The sequence below is a fragment of the Macaca mulatta genome, chromosome 1, assembly GCF_049350105.2.
Source record: "Macaca mulatta isolate MMU2019108-1 chromosome 1, T2T-MMU8v2.0, whole genome shotgun sequence".
In the NCBI taxonomy this organism is placed as follows: domain Eukaryota; kingdom Metazoa; phylum Chordata; class Mammalia; order Primates; family Cercopithecidae; genus Macaca; species Macaca mulatta.
This window is the reverse complement of record NC_133406.1, coordinates 55,845,497-55,864,052: the sequence shown is the minus strand read 5'-3', so window position 1 is coordinate 55,864,052 and position 18,556 is coordinate 55,845,497. Positions and strand designations below refer to the sequence as shown.

Here is an 18,556-nt window from a genome sequence, read left to right as displayed (position 1 = left end):
TGGCTTTTAGATTTGAGATGAGTCACTTAGACGACCTTCAGCTTTTATGGAAGTAAAACCCCACTTTGTTTCTTCCACTATCAAATGAGGATAATGATGCCTTATCTACGACAGAAGGCTTTTCAAGTCACTTTTGCACCTCGCTATGGCCCCCTCCACCAGCTGCACCATGTATTTCCCAAGTGCACTGTGAACTCTGGCCTCATGCCCATGGCATTGCACTTGCTTCTTCCCATGCTTTCTGAATAACTTCCTTTTTCACACCCAGCAAACCACAGCTCATCTTTGGGATTCAGTTCCATGTCAGCTCTTCTAAGGAATCATCTTCAACTCGCTCAGGCAGCTTTATTGGCTTCTACCTCTGTTTCTGTAGCAATTGACAGTAGTCATTCAACTCTATCAAGACACATACAAACTCAGGCACCATGTTGGGTCCTGGATCACACACACTTTTAATTATTTGTTTATACAGCTGACTCTTGAACAACACAAGTTTGAACTGTGCAGATCCACTTATATGTAGATTTTCTTCTACTTCTCCCCTCCCTGAGACAGCAAGAAACCCCTTCTCTTTCTCCTTCTCCTCTGCCTACCCAATGCAAAGACAATGAGGATAAAGATGAAGATCTACTTTCCACTTAATGAATATTAACTATCATTTCTCTTCTTTATGATTTCCTTATTAACATTTCCTTTTCTGTAGTTTATTGTAAGAATACATTATATAATAGACAAAACACACAAAGCATGTGTTAATTGACTGTTTCTGTTATCAATAAGGCCTCTAGTCAACAGTAGGCTATTTACAGTTAAGTTTTTAGGGAGTCAAAAGTTATATATGGGTTTTTAGCTGCACAAACTACCCTCTTGTTGTTCCAGGGTCAACTATGTATATACATTTCTCCTTCCAGACACTGAGTTTCTCAAAGGTAGAGTCCAAAGGGGTTTTTTTTTTCTTAGCTTTTTATAGAAACGCCATGAAGTAGAGAATAAATACTAACTCCGTTAATGTATTTGAAAGAACTAAATGAATGTAAAAGGCCCAAAATACATAGGGCATGACTATAATTATCTACAAGCTCTAAGTAGAATCTAGTAGAGAATCAGTATACTGTTCTGGGTTCTTATTAACAAACTTTTTTTTAATGTGAATACACTCTAATCACATTAACAAGAGATCTTACTAACTAATTGGGATTAACTTCTACATATTGGTCTGTGTTTACTGAGTTTCCTTCACACAGATACTTTTCATTTGAAAATAAAATTCATTCCGTTTGCCACTGGTTCTTATTTTCACAGGTGCAGACTCCTTAAACAGTAACTTCCCAGGACTAAATTAATTTCTTAATTTGCTTTAAATTTGAAGGCAAGGACACTTACTGAGCAATAAGATAATTCAGGATAACATTATGATGATAATCCTCTCTGGGGAAATTAGAAGAGTCACAGCATGAACTCAATAGTCTCCCCAGAGAGAAAATTATGTCCTGATAATTCCTCAAGGTATTGTTATCAATGATTTAATATACAAGCCAGTATTAATTACAATAATTAACACCATTAATAAGGTTTTCATTGTTACTGCAAATTCATCTCTTACTGGTGATTTTCCAGAGCCACTTAATTAAATAAACTACCTTATATTTTATATTGTTGCATTTCTCCAAAATTTAAAACTAACAAAACTTTAAAATAACTTTCAAATTTTATTTAGCAATAAAGCTCATGCTATTATCTTTTATCTTTAAAAAGGTGTTACCCACCTCCAAACTGCACAAACCAGAACATCCTTTCTATCATGTATTCTACAGACTTTCTGTCATATTTTCTACAGACTTCACTGGAAACCAAAAAAGGCAAATAAACAAAAAAACACCATATGTGCCACCAAGACCTAATTATTAGTGCTTCTTCCTATTTGAAAAATTATCTCCCTAAAATTTTTTAACTATGTAAAATGTAATCTATTCCTAAAGTTTCCTAAGTGTCAGAGACTTACATCAGTTTAGACAACATGCCATTAATCATTAAAACTGGCCTTTTATCAAAGGAGGAAATTTTACTATTGTGTAAGAAAAATGAGTGACCAAATATAACCAGTTATCTAATTAAATTTATAAGACCCTGGTATTTGTAGCATTTAGTTGTCATTAGTTATATTACCAGCATAATAATTATTACATCCAAATGATGTAACCAAAAATACTGATTATCTCTTCTATGTTATCATGAGCAAGATAATTAATTAATGTCAAAGATACTCCCATCTCCCCTACTTCCCTATAAGCACGACCAGCTATACCTGATAAAGTTAAATATGGAGAGAAAAAGCCTTTTACTGAAAGACAGAGACAGAGAGTAAAAGTGGTTGTTAACAATTTATTCATTTATTCCACAAATATTACTGGAGGGGGATACAGCACAAAGACACTAAAAAGGCAATAAACAAATATATAATAAAAAAAAGTGGTTACATGTATAATGAAAGACAAATTCTGAAGATATTTATATATTTTAATACTCATTTTAAAAACAGGGCTCATAAAGAAAGAGGACAGGTTGATTTGAAACCAAGTTGTTCACTCAACAAATATTTATTGAATGCATACTATGTGTACCATTCTGGGACTACTATGTGTACCACGCTGGGACTAGTGAGAAAGCTTATACCTAAGAGAAGAAAAATAATGAACAAAATAAGTGATAAGGTGATACATTCTATGGAGAAAAATATGGCAGGTTGGACATACTGCGTGAGTGGGAAGGTTCCATTTTCATTGAGTGATCAAGAAGGTGATATTAAAGTATATACTTGAAGAAGATGAATGAGCAAGCCAATGGGAAACTACTGAAGGGCTTTAAACAGATGTGAGTGAAATATTGCTATGTTGGGAATAGATTAAAGGGGAAAGGAGCAAGGATGAAAACAGATCAATTAGGAAGATACTGCAATAAGATAGGTGAAAGATTAAAGTAACTTCAGAGTAGCAGCAGTGGAGAAGAAAAGAAGTGCTTAAATTCTAAATGTATTTTAAAGCTTTGGCCTATGGTGAATGCTAACATTAAATATGAGATCAGAGAAACAGGAGGAAGGTAGTAATGGCTCTAAGAGTTTTAGCTTCAGCAACTGGAATGACAGACTTCCTACTGAGAAGGAGAAGATGGTGGGTTGTCAGTCTGGAAGGAAATATTTAGAGTTCAGTTTGGGCCACATTAGGGTTGAAACATGCAAATTTGATGCCAAGTAGGCAAATGTGAGTTTGGAATTTGGGGCAGAGGTCCAGGTTGAAATACAAATTTAAGAGTCACCAGCATAGAATCATGAGACTGGAAGAGAACACAAAGTAAGGGATATAGAGAGAAAAGAGCTCTAAGGAACTGAGCCTTGGGGCACTCCACTGTTAAGTGTCACCTTCTCAGAAGGTGAGAAGAAATCAATAGAGGGACCATTAAGACAAGAAAACAACAAGATTCCTGGAAGCCAAGTGAAGAACAGGTTTCAAAGAAGACAGCATAATCAAGTCTACCAAATGCATCTGCTAAGTAAAATGAGGCCTGAAAACTGGCACTGGATGGAGCAAGAGAGGTAACTGTGACTTGACAGGAGCAGCTTAGGTGGCACAATGGGGTAGAGAGCTTAATTAGAGTAGATTTTAGAGAGAAAGGAGAAATGGGAGACTGAACTACAGAAAAACCTTTCTGGGAACTTTGCTATAAAAGGGAGCGGAGAAATAGGTCAACAACTGGAAGGAAGAGTAACTTAGACTGTTTAAGGGGTTTTCTTTTGTTTCATTTTGTTGTTTAGAGGGGAGAAATAATAGCATAGTAGTACAGACTCAGTAGAGGGGGTGCACATGGGAGGGTTGGCCCTTGAGAGCAGTGTGGATAGTTCATCTGGTAACAACAGAAAAGGCAGACGGTGTGAATACAGACTCTGGGAGGAGGATAACTATGGTAGGAGACTGTGGAGGTTCTCTTCTGACTGGCTGGTTCAGTTTCTTCAGTAAAATAGGAGCAAGGGCATCAGCTTAGAGCTAGGATGAGGAAAGGACATGTTATGGGTTTGAGGACAGAAAAGATATCAAGTGGGAGAGTTTGGAGCCAGGAAAGTAGGGAGTGGATGAGTTAAGGATGATTGCTGAGCAGCATTAGGCTTTACTTGAGTTTCATGGCCATAAATTTAACCTACAGCAAGAGTCCTCTTCCCTCAAAAAAGCTATTGTTCATTCTGTACCATCAATAAAGTTATTCAATAAAGGAAACTGTTACTAGGAGAATGTAACATCTAAATTTCTGAAAAGACTTCCAAAAATAGAAGCACTCTGCTCAATGCCTATGACAAACACGTTGGTAAAATCAGTTGACCAAAAGAAACAAGTTAAATGACACTTATTTCACAAAGAAAGTAACTCCAGAAGATAAGCTAGAGAAAAAAGAAGGTAATATAGTTATCGAGACTAAAATTCATACCCAATAGGGTGGGATACTTTCTTTCTGGCTGGCCTACAATGAACCCTGATTACTACCCTGAACATGCTACTCAAGGTAAACTTTATTTCATCCCTCCACATTCACTTCACAGAGATGCAAAATAGTAAATGGATTACAGTCTGAACTGCCATGAAGCTTAAAGGAATGGTCAGTCTACCTTACAGGTTAAGTTGCAAGACTCCAAGATAAGATTTTCATACTTTCCACACTGTAAGAATAAGGAATATTTGTTTTTCTACCCACAGATCTGAGTGACATGTCTTTTCTCTATCATAAGTAGCCAAAGTATTACACTATCTTCAAATTTAAAAAAAACATAACCTAGGCCTCTGATCACATCACAATGAAAATTAATCCTCCTTCTAATAACTCATAAAAATTCTTAAAATTGTACTCTGATTATAATTGGTTTATAATTAACATTTTGGAAAAAATGTGACTCTACCATAGCCATCTTCAGCCAATAACCATAAATCAAAATGCTCACAAAATGTTAATTGTAAACTTCCATTGTTTAAAATTAGTCTTATAGTAAAGAGTAAAAATTTTACTATTTCCCAGTCACCACCTTTTATATAATTAGAATTTTTTTTAAACCTAAATCCACTGTTCCACAAACAAGAGTCCAAAGGCAATGAAAATATACAGAACAAGAATCTAGTCAAAATATCCTTTCAATACCTTCTAGATGCTAGTGGAAGGAATCAAGAAAGGAAGAAAGGAGGAAAAAAAGGGAGGGTGGGAAAGAGTGGAGCCGATAGAAAAAATTTCAAAATACATTAATAAAGAAACATAAATCTCACATTCTAAAACAAAACAAAAGGAACTTATACTGTACTAAAAATGAGTCCACATATTATGCATTATGGAGTGACAGTATTCACTTTGAAACAAGAAAAAGAATGGATATGCCAAGATATCACTTATAATTATAACAGGGAATTGGTATTTGACACTCAGAAACCTGACTTCCTTAGTTTTCTGTTTATGCCCAGACTTCTACTACAAAAGTGAAAGAAGTCACTGGGCTAACCAGATGTTGCCATATCACCCCCATTACTCAGGTCAGTGGTGTGGAACAAAACAAAAAAAGGTTGTCAAAGCTGAGCAGAGGCTGTCCTTTCCCAGTCTTCTAAAATAATGCTACTGAGAGCAGTAACGTTTTTCAAAGACTTAATAACCAATAATGCCTATAAGCTCTTGTCAGGTAATCTTTCTTTCACTGTCTCACACCATCAGTGTGAATGCAGAGAGGAGGAAAAAGAAATGTATCTCCCTTCCCCCACCTGCCACAAGGCAGCTAGAACCTTGGATGACACTTGCCTGTTTCCAACAGGGAGAGAGGTCCACCCACACAGGAGCAGCAGCAGGAGGCATAAACGAAAGGAACAGTGTGAAAAGAAATGCAGAACTGCTTCTATAATTTTGAAATTTATACTGTGGGGCAGCCCAGTGTCTCACAGGAAAACAATCACTTTTATTTTTCCCTCCTACTGCCACTCCGACCTTTCCTGGTTGGTGAGTCAGTAGGAGGCAAAAATGAAAGTGCTTATTTTTTTCCTCTTTGAAACAGAAGGTTGTTAAAAACTGTGAATCTCAAAATCTCAAAACATGAACTACCTAATTTTTAGAGGTGTTATTTTATTGTCTTTGCTGGAAATAATATAATATGAAACAATAATGTTTGCATATGTGTGTAAAATGAGTCCTAAGAGGTCTATATTTAATAGATATGTTTATTATAATCTTGATAATATAATTTATGACCATAACATAAATATATATGGGGACTTTAAAAAAAAATCTTCTTGAAATTAAAATATTGGCCTTACTTTAAGCTAAGGGGTCTTTTTACTCAATATAGAAAATTCAGACAGGTATAACAAAGAAAAGCAATGTAATAGTGCAATTAAGTAAAGGACTCATTTCATTGAGTCTCTGGTTGGTTTCAATTACATATTCTTATTGAGCCCTTGCTACATGTGAGAAACTAAAGTACCACAGGGCATCCACGGTAAGTAAGACACAGTCCTTTCCCTCAAGGAGATTTTAATCTAATAAGAGAGATAAGAAAAATGCCCATATAAAAATGACACCAAAGTATCAGAAATACCAGAAGAGAGATGCAAAGAAGATACCACATTTCCAAGGAAAGATACTGCTTTCAGAGGATCAGACAAAGCTTTATGGTAGAGACGGCTTTGTTGATGGTTCTTAAAGGACGGGCAGGTTTTAGAAAATTGGAGGGGAAGATGGAGGGTACAAAATGAACAAAGTCACAGAAGCAGAAAAGATCTTTTTTTATAGATGGTTATTCTCCGAACAGTGCTTCTGCGAGAAGTCAACAGATGCACTAAAAATAAAAAAAGGATTCCATAGACAAATTAAGTTTGGAAAACACTAAAGCCTATACCACTCTTCAAAATTCATTCACAATGCACACTAGTGTAGGAAAGGCTCTGAGGAAGTACTGCCACAAAGTTGCTGTTTTCCCCAAGTCTCTTAAACCTACTTGACTACAGAACTCTTGTGAAAGAACACTTATCAATTGCCCAAATGTTTTCAGAAATACTATCCAAACAAAACTGGGACAAGGCTAGCAGAGTATACGTGAGACATATTGTAGAATGCCTCAAACACCAAGCTGAGAAATATAGTCTTCAGGAACAACAGCAATAAAAATGAGGTATCGCCCTGACATGGGGTGGCGACTGTTATTTTAAACATGTCATTACACATTAGCTTTATGACAAGCATTCACACTGAATGCAGGATGCTAAATAATGAATATATGTACATTTTTTACTAAAAGATTTTTTCACCTCATTTTATGTTATTAAATACAAGAAACAAGCAAATATATCACAGGAGAAATACACTACAAGTGAGAGGGAGAGAAAAGTAACCATCATGGAAGGCAGCTGTGGGCAAGGCAAGATCAGCCCACTAAAGCAGGGGCAGGTACAAAATGTACTGGCACTCCCAAACTTAGGCGCAGTCTCATCTTTTTTTTTTTTTTTGTCTTCCTTCCCTAAACCTAATACTAATGTTCAGAGCTTACAGGTCATTCAAACAAAGTTAAAAGCTAAAGCTGCCTTTTTGTTTTCATGTTTGCCAACGGGAACTAAGCATTATCAAACAATATTTTAAAATAAATATTTCTATCGAAATGGCAAACTGCACCCCTAAAATATGTGCAATTGTACTGTATCAATTAAAAATAAATAATATATTACACCTAAATAATTATATCTAAAAAGTGTACTAATTACACCTAAAACAATTATACCTAAAAGCCATAAACAAAACTGAAAAACAAAGCAAAAAAAAAATGCTGATTAAAACTTGGAAACTCAAAATTAGTACTTTTGTGCTACTTTATTTCCTAAAGCAACTGTACTACTTGCTTACACATATTTAACATAGATTATATATACTTCTGCCCACCTTAATTAGGATAAATTACCTGTGGTTGGAACTGAGGAATGGGCGGCCCTTGCATTCCTTGTGATTGCTCATCCATTGTCTGAAGCAACAGGAACTTTAGAACTCTGCAAAAATGTACAGTTGAAATTTAAATAATGTAATCATTACCAATTCACATCATTTATCATACGCCTGATGCATGCATTCAAATAGTAAATTTACCTGATGCTTCAAAAATTCACTGAGATACACCACACTCTTCTGCCATTTGCTAAATCCAAGCAATGTTAGCTCCCACAAATATTCAGTCTCAACCATTTCCACTTCTTCAAAAGCATTATTTGCTTAGAAAATCCCGTTTCCTGAGATGAAATTCTTTCTTCTCCATTCCGCCTTTTAAATCAAAGATACTTTCCTCTATCCAGCCACTATTAGAAGTATCAGAGTACACTCCCTATAAAGTTCAATGTTTTACATCCCTAAAATGCACCTTATCCTAAAAATGTTAGTACTTTTATTCTTTCATCCAACTGTTTACTGTGATTTTTTAAATTTAAACTTCAAAGGCCAGTCCTCATATGAGTGTCTCCTCTTTTATGCATACTTTGTAATTATAAAGCATTCATCCATTAATTCAGTAAACTAGGCTGAAGGTAATTACGTGCCAGGTATTGCACAAGACTCAAAAATTGAAATATTAATCACGCACAGCCCTTACACTCCAGGAACTACATTTGCACCGATTCTACTCAATACTACGTGTTTCTAGGTTCTTTATAAATGTTACTTTATGACTAAAATCTGAGACTCAAAAAACTACGGTCTCTTTTAAATGGGATTAACTGATGGAACAACTAAAACACATCTTCACTTCATCATACTCTTTAAAAACCAATACAAATATTCTGGGCATGGTTCATTTGTATTACAAATTTCTTCTTCTACCCTGTGACTTGTCTTTTTAAAACCTTTCCAATGGTGTCTTTCCATGAACTAATGAATAGAAATTCATGGCTGGGCGCAGTGGCTCACGCCTGTCATCCCAGCATTTTGTGGGGCTGAGGCGGGTGGATCAGAAGGTCAGGAGATCAAGATCATCCTGTCTAAAACCATGAAACCCCGTCTCTACTAAAAATACAAAAAACTTAGCCAGGCGTGGTGGTGGGCACCTGTAGTCCCAGCTACTTGGGAGGCTGAGGCAGGAGAATGGTGTGAATCTGGGAGGGGGAGCTTGCAGTGAGCCGAGATGGCACCACTGCACTCCAGCCTGGGCTACAGAGCTAGACTCCGTCTCAAAAAAAAAAAAAAAAAAAAAAAAGAAATTCATAATTTTAATGTGGTCTAAGTAATCTTTTTCTTTATGATTAATGCTTTGTGTACTATTTATGAATTATTTTTCTACTCTAAGTTCTCACATTATTTTCTAATGTAAGGTTTATTTTTTTAACCTTTAATATTTAGATCTACAAACCATCTGGAATTAAGTTTTTTTAATGATATAAGTCAAAGTCAATCTTTGTTTTTCTTTACGGATATCCAACTGACCTCAAATGACATATTGAAAAGATTATCCTTTACCACACTGCACTGCTGCTATGTCATCTTTGTCATATACCAAATGATCATGTGTTTATATATATACACACACACGTATATACACACACATATATGTATTTGCACTTTCTTTGCTGTTCCACTGGTCTATCTGCACTAACACCAATACTACACTATACAGTGTAGTACTGCCTATAATGTACATACTACACGTACTATTACTACTCTACATAAAACTACAGTATTAATTACTATAGCTTATTATAAAGTCTTGATATCTACTTAATTACATGTCTGATTTTAATACGAATTGTAAAATCAATCTGCTTGTTTCAATTTTCTAAAAACTGCTCAGATTTTGATTGGGATTACATCAACCTTAAAGATCGATTTGGGGAGAACTGACATGTTAATAATATGGGGTTTTCAAACTCATGAACAGAGAATATCTCATTTATTTTAAGTTTCTTTCAATATGGCTTCCAGTTTCATTATACTGGTCTTTCACATCTCTTTTCAGATTATTTACTGTTTTATATTTTTTGATGTTACTATAAATGGTGGAGTTTTTAAATTCAATTTTCTGATGGTTATTAATGTATAGGAATAAAACATTTTTGCATATTGCCCCTGTATCTTGCAAAATTCCTAAACTTGCATATTAGTCCAAGTAGCTTTTTCTGTAGTTTTTTGCCTTACTACAATAGATAGACCCTCCAGTACAATGAATAGAAGTAGAGAGCAGACATCCTTTCCTTGCTCTTAATCTTAGGAAAAAAGTATTAAATCTGTCACCAGTAAGTATTATGTTAGCTATACATTTTCTATAGATGCCCTGATTTATCAGGTTGATAATTCCCTTCTATTGTTTGCTGGAAGTTTTTACAAAGAATAGATGTTAGATTTTTATAAAAAATTTTGCGTCTATGGAAATTATTACATGTTTTTACTTTTTTAATCTGTTAAAATGTTGAATTATGTTGATTCAATTTTGAATATTAAACCAGTATTCATTTCTGGGATGAACCCCACTTGGTCATGATAAATAATCATGTTTATACAGTATGGGATTCAAGGAGGGGAGGAGGATGAAGGATAATTCTAAAAGTGAATCCAAATACCTTTTAGTATGAAATCCAATATTAAAATCAGCATTTCATACCTAGTGTCCCACAGACAGTTTCACAAGATATTCCATGAAAAAAAAGAAAAGAGTTTCTTGGTCAAAGACCCCTATGAAATACTATTTTTTATATGAATCTCTCTTGAAGAGTCATAGTGAATAGCATAGCAAAGGATCCAAGCAGGCCTGCAATTAGTAAAAGTTTTTTAACTTTCTTCTTTGCTTTGTTTTCTTTGTGTAACATTTTAAAATATCCCTCAGTCTGACTGATCCAAAGAAGACATTTTGAGAAATTCTGTGCTAGGTTATAATAAAGTGGGTTTGCTAGAGCTACTGATAAGTTACAATATCTAAGTAAATAAAATCATGAAAAAAGAAATACAAAACTCAAGGAAACTTAAAGTGTTTTACTGTAGAATACATAAAGAACTCACTTCTACGGTATCCTCATAAAGAAGGTCAAGGAGCCTCTGCACATAAATTTCTCAATAAATTTCTCATATTGAATTTAAACTTAAAAAGAGTGAAAAAAACCACAAACTGTGTTTTTCCTCTGCTCTCACACCACAACAATCACAATAAGACTTCTGTGACCAAATGTGTAGAGGTTTCTCTCCACACATCAAGCAAATAATCAGTTCTGCAGTGGACATTAGCTGGGTTTCTTCCAATTCAATTCCAACACTATCTTCCTGGAGATAGCACCAGATCCCACAAGCTAAGGGCTCAGTCCCACAAGACCACCGCCCCCTTTCCATCAGTTCTGGAACTTCTGACCAACCCACTTCAAGCTGGGGTTCCCACGACCCCCTCTTTGGGTTTATTTGCCAGAGCGGCTCACAGACCTCCGGAAGGGAAATACGTTTACCGGTCTATTATAAAGAATATTACAAAGCATACGGATGGAGAGATGCATGGGCAAGTATGGGGGAAGGGGTGCAGAGCTTCCATGCCCTCTGCAGACACAACACACTCCAGGAACCTCCAATGTGTTCAGTTATCCGGAAGCGCCCTGAACCCGGCCGCTTGGGCCTTTTGTGGAGATTTCATTGGCTAGGCATGATTGACAAACATACAGAAATGTGACTGGACAAAAAAGCTATGATCAAATACTAACAGACTGAGTGGGGAAACCCAGCGAGGCCTGTCTGTTCAGCTTCTTCTTGGCCTCTTTGTGCAGCATTCCTCCTCCAGAGTATGGGACAGAACCCCTTCTGAAATGAAGGTGTTAAGACCTACAATCAGACAGAGCAGGTCAGAAAACTTCTTTATGGCTGTCTCCAAGACAGAAAGGTGGGGGAAGACCCCTTCCTTCGGGAGAGAAAGAAGCAGGTGAGAGGGCAGGAGAAGGTCACAGAGAGAGATTGTTTTCTGAGGCCTGCTTCTGAGCCCTGAGGCACCCCAATATTAGAACAAAAGGCTGTAACAGCATTATGGGAGTTATGATGCAGGAACTGTGGATGAAAACGTATACCTATTACAGTAAGTACAATGAATAAAAATTATTTGCATAATACATCTAACATAATTCCATGTGACGCAATCTCGCTCTGCCACCCAGGCTGGAGTGCAGTGGCGTAATCGCGGCTCACTGAAACCTCTTCCTCCTGGGTTCAAGTGATTCTCCTGCCTCAACCTCTTAAGTAGCTAGGATTACAGGCGTGTGCCACCACACCCAGCTAAATTTTGTATTTTTAGTAGAGATAGGGTTTTACCATGTTGGTCAGGCTGGTCTGGAACTCCTGACCTCAGGTGATCCATCCGCCTTGGCCTCCCAAAGTGCGGGGATTACAGGGGTGAGCCCCCACACCCAGCCTTCAGTGGGTTCTTAATGTTATTATAGAATATGTCAATGTTTACATACTGATTTAACACCATTACTTATGTCCTCAGAAGACCAAATAGTTTATCTTGTACCACTAATCCTTTCATAAATGGAAAGAAAAATATACTTTAATATATAACATATTTTAATATGCATTCAATCTTCCAGATTGTAAGTTCTATGTTTCAGGGACACAATTGTGTCATCCACAGCTGTATCACCAGTGCTTACATCAATACCTGGTACAAAATAGGTGGCTGAAGGAATATTTATTTAATGAATGAATGAATACATGCATGTCAAGAAAAATCAAGTAATTATTGCTACAAATTAAGTATAAAATCAATGACCAAAAAACTATCATCACATTTAACAAATCTGGCAACCAATCTTCAAACAAACAAACAAAACACTCCCCAAAGAAGGTGCTGCCTGAATTGGGTTTTAAATAATGAATAGGAAAAGATGAGCTAGGGAAGAGAGGAATTCTGAGAAGAGGAAAGAACACATCAAAACAGTAAAAAGTATAGTACACACCAATTTAAAAGTAATTTCAAATTAAAGTTGGTGAGTTGTGGGAGACAGTGGGTAGGGAATTAGTAGCAAAAGATTAATCTAAAAATACACAAGTGTCAGTTTATGGAAAAAAAAATTATGATATCCATTTGAAATGAGAGAGATATTGTTAGGTTTTAAGCAGCTGAAAGAGAGGGAAGTTCACTATCTTTGAAAGACTATCTTTCTAGCAATAGGACAGATGGGCACAACCACAAGCAAGAAAGCCAGTTAACAGGCTACTGCACCAATACAGACAAGAGATGACAAGAGTCATCATGAGGTACCTCTTAATCATCCTCCACCAGCTGTCAACACAACTAACCCACTTTCCTGAATGTTCTGTTCTTCACATCCTCCTGGTTTCTCTCCTAGCTATTCTAAGTTCCCTTTTCTATTTAACTTATACATGCTGGAGTCCTCCAAGACTTGAATCTTTTTTTTTTTTTTTTTTTTTTTTTTAACCTACACACTTTTCAAGTCGTCCAGAATAATGTCCTTTAAATTTTTTTTAAATTTTTTATTTTTTATTTTTTGTAGAGATGGGGTTACACTATGTGGCCCAGGCTAGTCTAGAACTGCTGGGCTCAAGTGATCCTCCCACCTCAGCCTCCCAAAGTGCTGGGATTTCAGGAGTGAGTCATCATGACTGGCCAGGATCATGGCCTTGGAATACTACTGTTATATGGTTACTCTGAAATTTGTATCTTCACTGCAGGTATCTATCCTGAGCTCTGAACTACAAATACCTATATCTAACTGTCCACTTGGTGTTTCCACCGGAATAAAGGATTCCACCTCTCATGCACTACAAAACTTGCTTTTCCTCCAATCTTTTTTTTATTTCTACATGCATCACCATCTACTCAATTGACCCAGCCTCACAATTCTCAAACTTTTAGGTCTCCACATTTCTTTACCTGAGGTCTCTAAAGACCTTTTGTTTATGTGGGTTAAATCCATCTATATTCTCCATATTGGCAATTAAAACTCAGAAATTTAAAAAATACATACTAATTTATTTACCAATAGCATAAGCCCATTTTATCTATCTATCTATCTATCTATCTATCTATCTATCTATCTATTTTATAAATAGCTACATTTTCCAAAAGTTAGTTAGAAGGGAAGAAGTGTCTTACATTCTGCAAACTTAATGTCTATCCTCATAGAAAAAGTTTCTGCATTCAATCTGTTGAGACACATTGTTTTGGTTGAAGTACAGACATATGTTGCTCAATGAAGAGGACATGTGCTAAGAAATATCTTCTTAGTTGATTTTGTCACTGTATGAACATCATGGAGTGTACTTCCACAAACCTAGATGGTATAGCCTACTACACAGCTAAACTATATGGTATAACCTATTGCTCTTAGGCTACAAATCTGTATAGCGTGTTATTATACTGAATACCATAGACAACTGAAACACAGTGGTATTTGTGTATCTAAACATGGAAAAGGTAATGTATTGCACTACAAACATTACAACACCTATGATATCACTAGGCAATAGGAATTTTTCATCTTCATTATAATCTTAAGAAACCGTAAGTTTTATATGCAGTCCATAAAGCATCATTATGTGGTGCATGGATATATATTAAAAAATCTGTCCTTCCACAAATGTATAGGTGAAAAAAACAGAAGTATTTTAATAACCATTTTATATCACTGTAGATATTCTTCTTTCATACTATACCAAATTTGTCAGGTGGTAGGTTCCCAAACTGCAGTGTGCACACTCAAATTATTTCTATGAACCTTCATACTCTTAAAATCCAATAGTCTATCTTGCCCTTTGCATAGATCTTTATTATACAAGATTTTTTACATTGGTCATCTGAAAATTTTTAGTCCACTGAGTTATTCAGATCTTCTAAATGTTGGCTATTTCATTATACCATTTAAAAAATCACATTAGTCAAGATCACCACTAATCTCATCCAAAAAATCTTTAAATACCAAGAAAATGTCAAGGTCATACTGATGAATACAGGTTTTGCATAACTCTAATTTTCACTTTAAAAGTTCAAATATCATTAACAACAAATAATGTCAGTCGTTTTCCTTTAAAGGACAGGCAGTTCGTTTTCCTAAAAATACCTATGAAATGCCTGTCTGAATATTGTCTTGCTTTCAAGTAAACATGGTGTTCCATGAAAACAGTAGCTACTCACCTTGCTCTTCAAACAACTGCACAAATGCTTTTCCTTGAGACAACTTTGATTTGCTGCAGTAGAACTTTAAGCGCACTTCCAATTTCACATATCATATTAAAAGACATATACTCAAAAGCTGACATTTTATAAGAATAATACTCTTTTACCACTTCATCAAGGACATTTTAAAATGAAACTTGCTCCCTACATTCAACACATCAGTAAGCATCATTTGTTCTACTTCCAAAATACACCTGAAATTTGTTCATCTTCCTCCATTACCACTAATACTACCCTACAAGTTATCATCATGTCTCTACCTGGGACTACCATAATGGCCTACTAATTGATCTCTCCTTTTCTACCATTCTCTCCAAAGTGATATTTTGAAACATAAATGAAATTATAACACTCTCATTGTTCTTAGAATAAAATTCAAACTCCTTTCTGAAAAACAGTAGAATTCTGTAAGTAACCTCCTGCCTGCCTCTCCCACATTACCAGCCCAGTCTCTCTTAGTGAATGCCTTCCATCAGCACTAAACTCCTTTCTGTTCTTGAAATCTGTGAAATCCTTTCTGGCATCAGACCTTTGTATTTACCATCCTCTAGGCCCAGAATCCCTGAATGGCTAGTTCAAAATCAGCTCTATCCTAACTGCCCTCGCCAAAGTAGTGTCCTGCCCCCACCCTGACCCTTGCTTGATTCATATCTTCACGCTTTAGTTTCTACACAGGAATTATAACAATTTGTAATTGTCTTACTATTTACTTTTTTATTGTGTATCTCCTCTGCTATGATATAAGTAGCAGAGGATGAGACTGTCATTTTGTTCCCTGCTGTACTCATCAGCAAGCAGCTGGCATATAATGGACACTCAATAAACATCGCTGAATGAATAAAACATGAAAGGAAATGGAGAATAGAGGATCGATGTTAGCATTGCTTGTTTTGACTTTTAGGACTTGTGACTGATTAGATATGGTGGGTGATGGAAAATGGAAGTTAAAAATGATTCCACGATTTTAGCTTGGGGGAAACAGCACATGGTGGTACCACCATCGAAAGTAGGTAATAGAGGGGAAATAAACATAGGGCAGGTGTCAGGAAGGACAAAATACATAATGAGATTCACACAGAAAAACCTAACTAAGTTATTAGGAGAAAAACCATACAGAACAGTTTTATAATAGTCAAAATTTCTTTGGGGAAGGGGAGTTCAATATATTGTCTTGAAATTCTCAAACCAATTAGTTGTTTATCACCTAAAGCTTTTTAGTGTGATTGACAAAAGTTCTCTTAAGCATATTATGGTAACCCCAAATATTTTAAGTACTACAAATATTTTCACATATATCCAGAAACTCAATGCACATTAAAGTAAAACAATCTTCTTACCCTATTATTGCGTATGGTCACATATTTTATGGAAAATAAAAGAACAAAATTAGGAATCTGAATATCAGATACAAACGCTAATTAAATGACAAAACCATTTAGTTTAAAGACATCAGATCTGTTTGCCAGTGGATTGAATTTTCATAATTCATATGACCCTGATAAGAAAACTATTAAACAAAGTACAATATACTGTATATATTACAAATAATACAGTCCTCAATGACACTATACTAGATAACATTATACTAGATAACTATCTTCATGTAAAAACTGCAATAACATTGTAACAGTTCCCTAAATGAAAATAATGCCTTTTCTAGTTCCCATATTTAATAAGTTAATTTTTCTAAAGCTAAAATTTTAAGATAATTACCAGCAAATTAAATCATGCTAAGTATATACTTTTTCCTGAATATTACTTGAATTGAAAAACTACAGCTAACATATTTACCTTAGCTAAAATCTTAATCAAAACAAGAAGCTTTAATCTACATCTATAGACATCTTCAGTGAATTTCATCTTTGAAATTTATTTTGCAGAAATTGACCTAAAATAAACCAATATACATTTCAAAACATTAATTTGATTCTTGGCCAATTATATAGCATTAAAACATGCAATACAAAAGTTTTTTTAATGAGGCTTAAAAATATGTTTTTAAGAAAAATCATTGGTGCATTTTACCTGTGATCATAATTTTTGTCAAAAAAACTTTATAATTGGACTTTAGGCAGAAAACAAATAATCATATTAAAGAATGTTAAACCAAAGAAAAATTATTCATGCTATATATACTTAATGAAGAAAGATTTAAAGAGCGGTTAATCTCATAATCTTTCAAATTCAACTTTTAACTTAAAATGTAAAGTAAATCCAATTTAACCAAGAATATCCATAGATTCTATTTGTTTAAATGCACTTCCTCTTTATGTTTCCAAAGATTATTTAAACAGACTTCCTCTTTATGCTTCCAAGTAATAATTCCATGATGCTATTAAAGTTTCCCTAAAATGAATTATTGACATAGTATGAAATCTTAAATATCAAACTATGTGCTTACCAATTTGAAGAGATTTCAAATAGAGCTTCAGAAGTTTTTAGTTTTCTGATTTTTTTCAGAATTCTAAAGAGTTGACGCATATTAGTCCCAACTTATTTAATAGTTTCCTTTTCTTGAAATAAAGTGCCTTTTCAACCTTCAAGGTTATTAATAAACTCTTCAATATTCCTTCCAGTTATATGTACCATTTAAATATTCTGAGAATATTAATAAGACACTTCATTGATTACAACTACAGCTCATAAATAACAAAAAATCAATCATATTTAAATAGCAACACTACTCCCATCCAAAGGAAAATTACTGATTGAGCTATATGTACATGTGATACCTAAAAAATGAAAGGGTATCATGGAAACTTTATGGTGACTGATACTTGGCAGAGTCTGAACACTCAAATCCAGAACTAATATTTTTCTTGGCCCCAAGTCACCATTCAGCAGGAATATTCCTGACCTCACTTTCCTGCCTCCATTTAACTGAGTCATCCAGTACTTCCCATAATCAAGCAAGTGACATGTCTATATCAGACAACACAAAAAAATAAGTGTTTAGAGTTGATAGCTCATTCTTACATTTCTGTGTTATGATGAGTTTTTAAGAACTACTAGGATAACTATCAGATCTTTGAAAAGAACGATGAATGTTTCTAGTATCCCAGTCTCAACATTTATAGTTAAACACATTAAACTAACCTACTACCAACCTTGGTGTCTAAAGCCCTTCTCCACTTAAAGGAATTAGGGTTCTTTGGAGAAATAATTGGTTCCAGGACCCAGGGTGAGAAAGTACAAGCTGAGCCTGAAACGTTTTGTTGTGCCAAAGACAAGGTAGTATTCAAAGAACAATGTGGACATGTCAAAAAGACACAAAAGCCAGCTTGAATGGGTTCCCGTCAGCCACATTTGGCACAATTTGAGAGTAACAAATCCATTGAATAAAGAACCCATGAGCTG

The 18,556-nt window shown here is 35.1% G+C and overlaps 1 protein-coding gene across 5 annotated transcripts in view; it reads right to left on the bottom strand.

Annotated features, from left to right (window-relative positions):
* Positions 1–18,556, bottom strand: part of NEK7 (NIMA related kinase 7) — a 145,974-nt gene that overhangs the window by 68,552 nt on the left and 58,866 nt on the right. For all 5 annotated transcript variants that reach the window (NM_001258200.1, XM_077991365.1, XM_077991366.1 and 2 more), the window contains 1 exon segment: positions 7,961–8,045. In NM_001258200.1, the coding sequence (NP_001245129.1) occupies positions 7,961–8,017 (57 nt within the window). In that variant the 5' untranslated portion in view covers positions 8,018–8,045.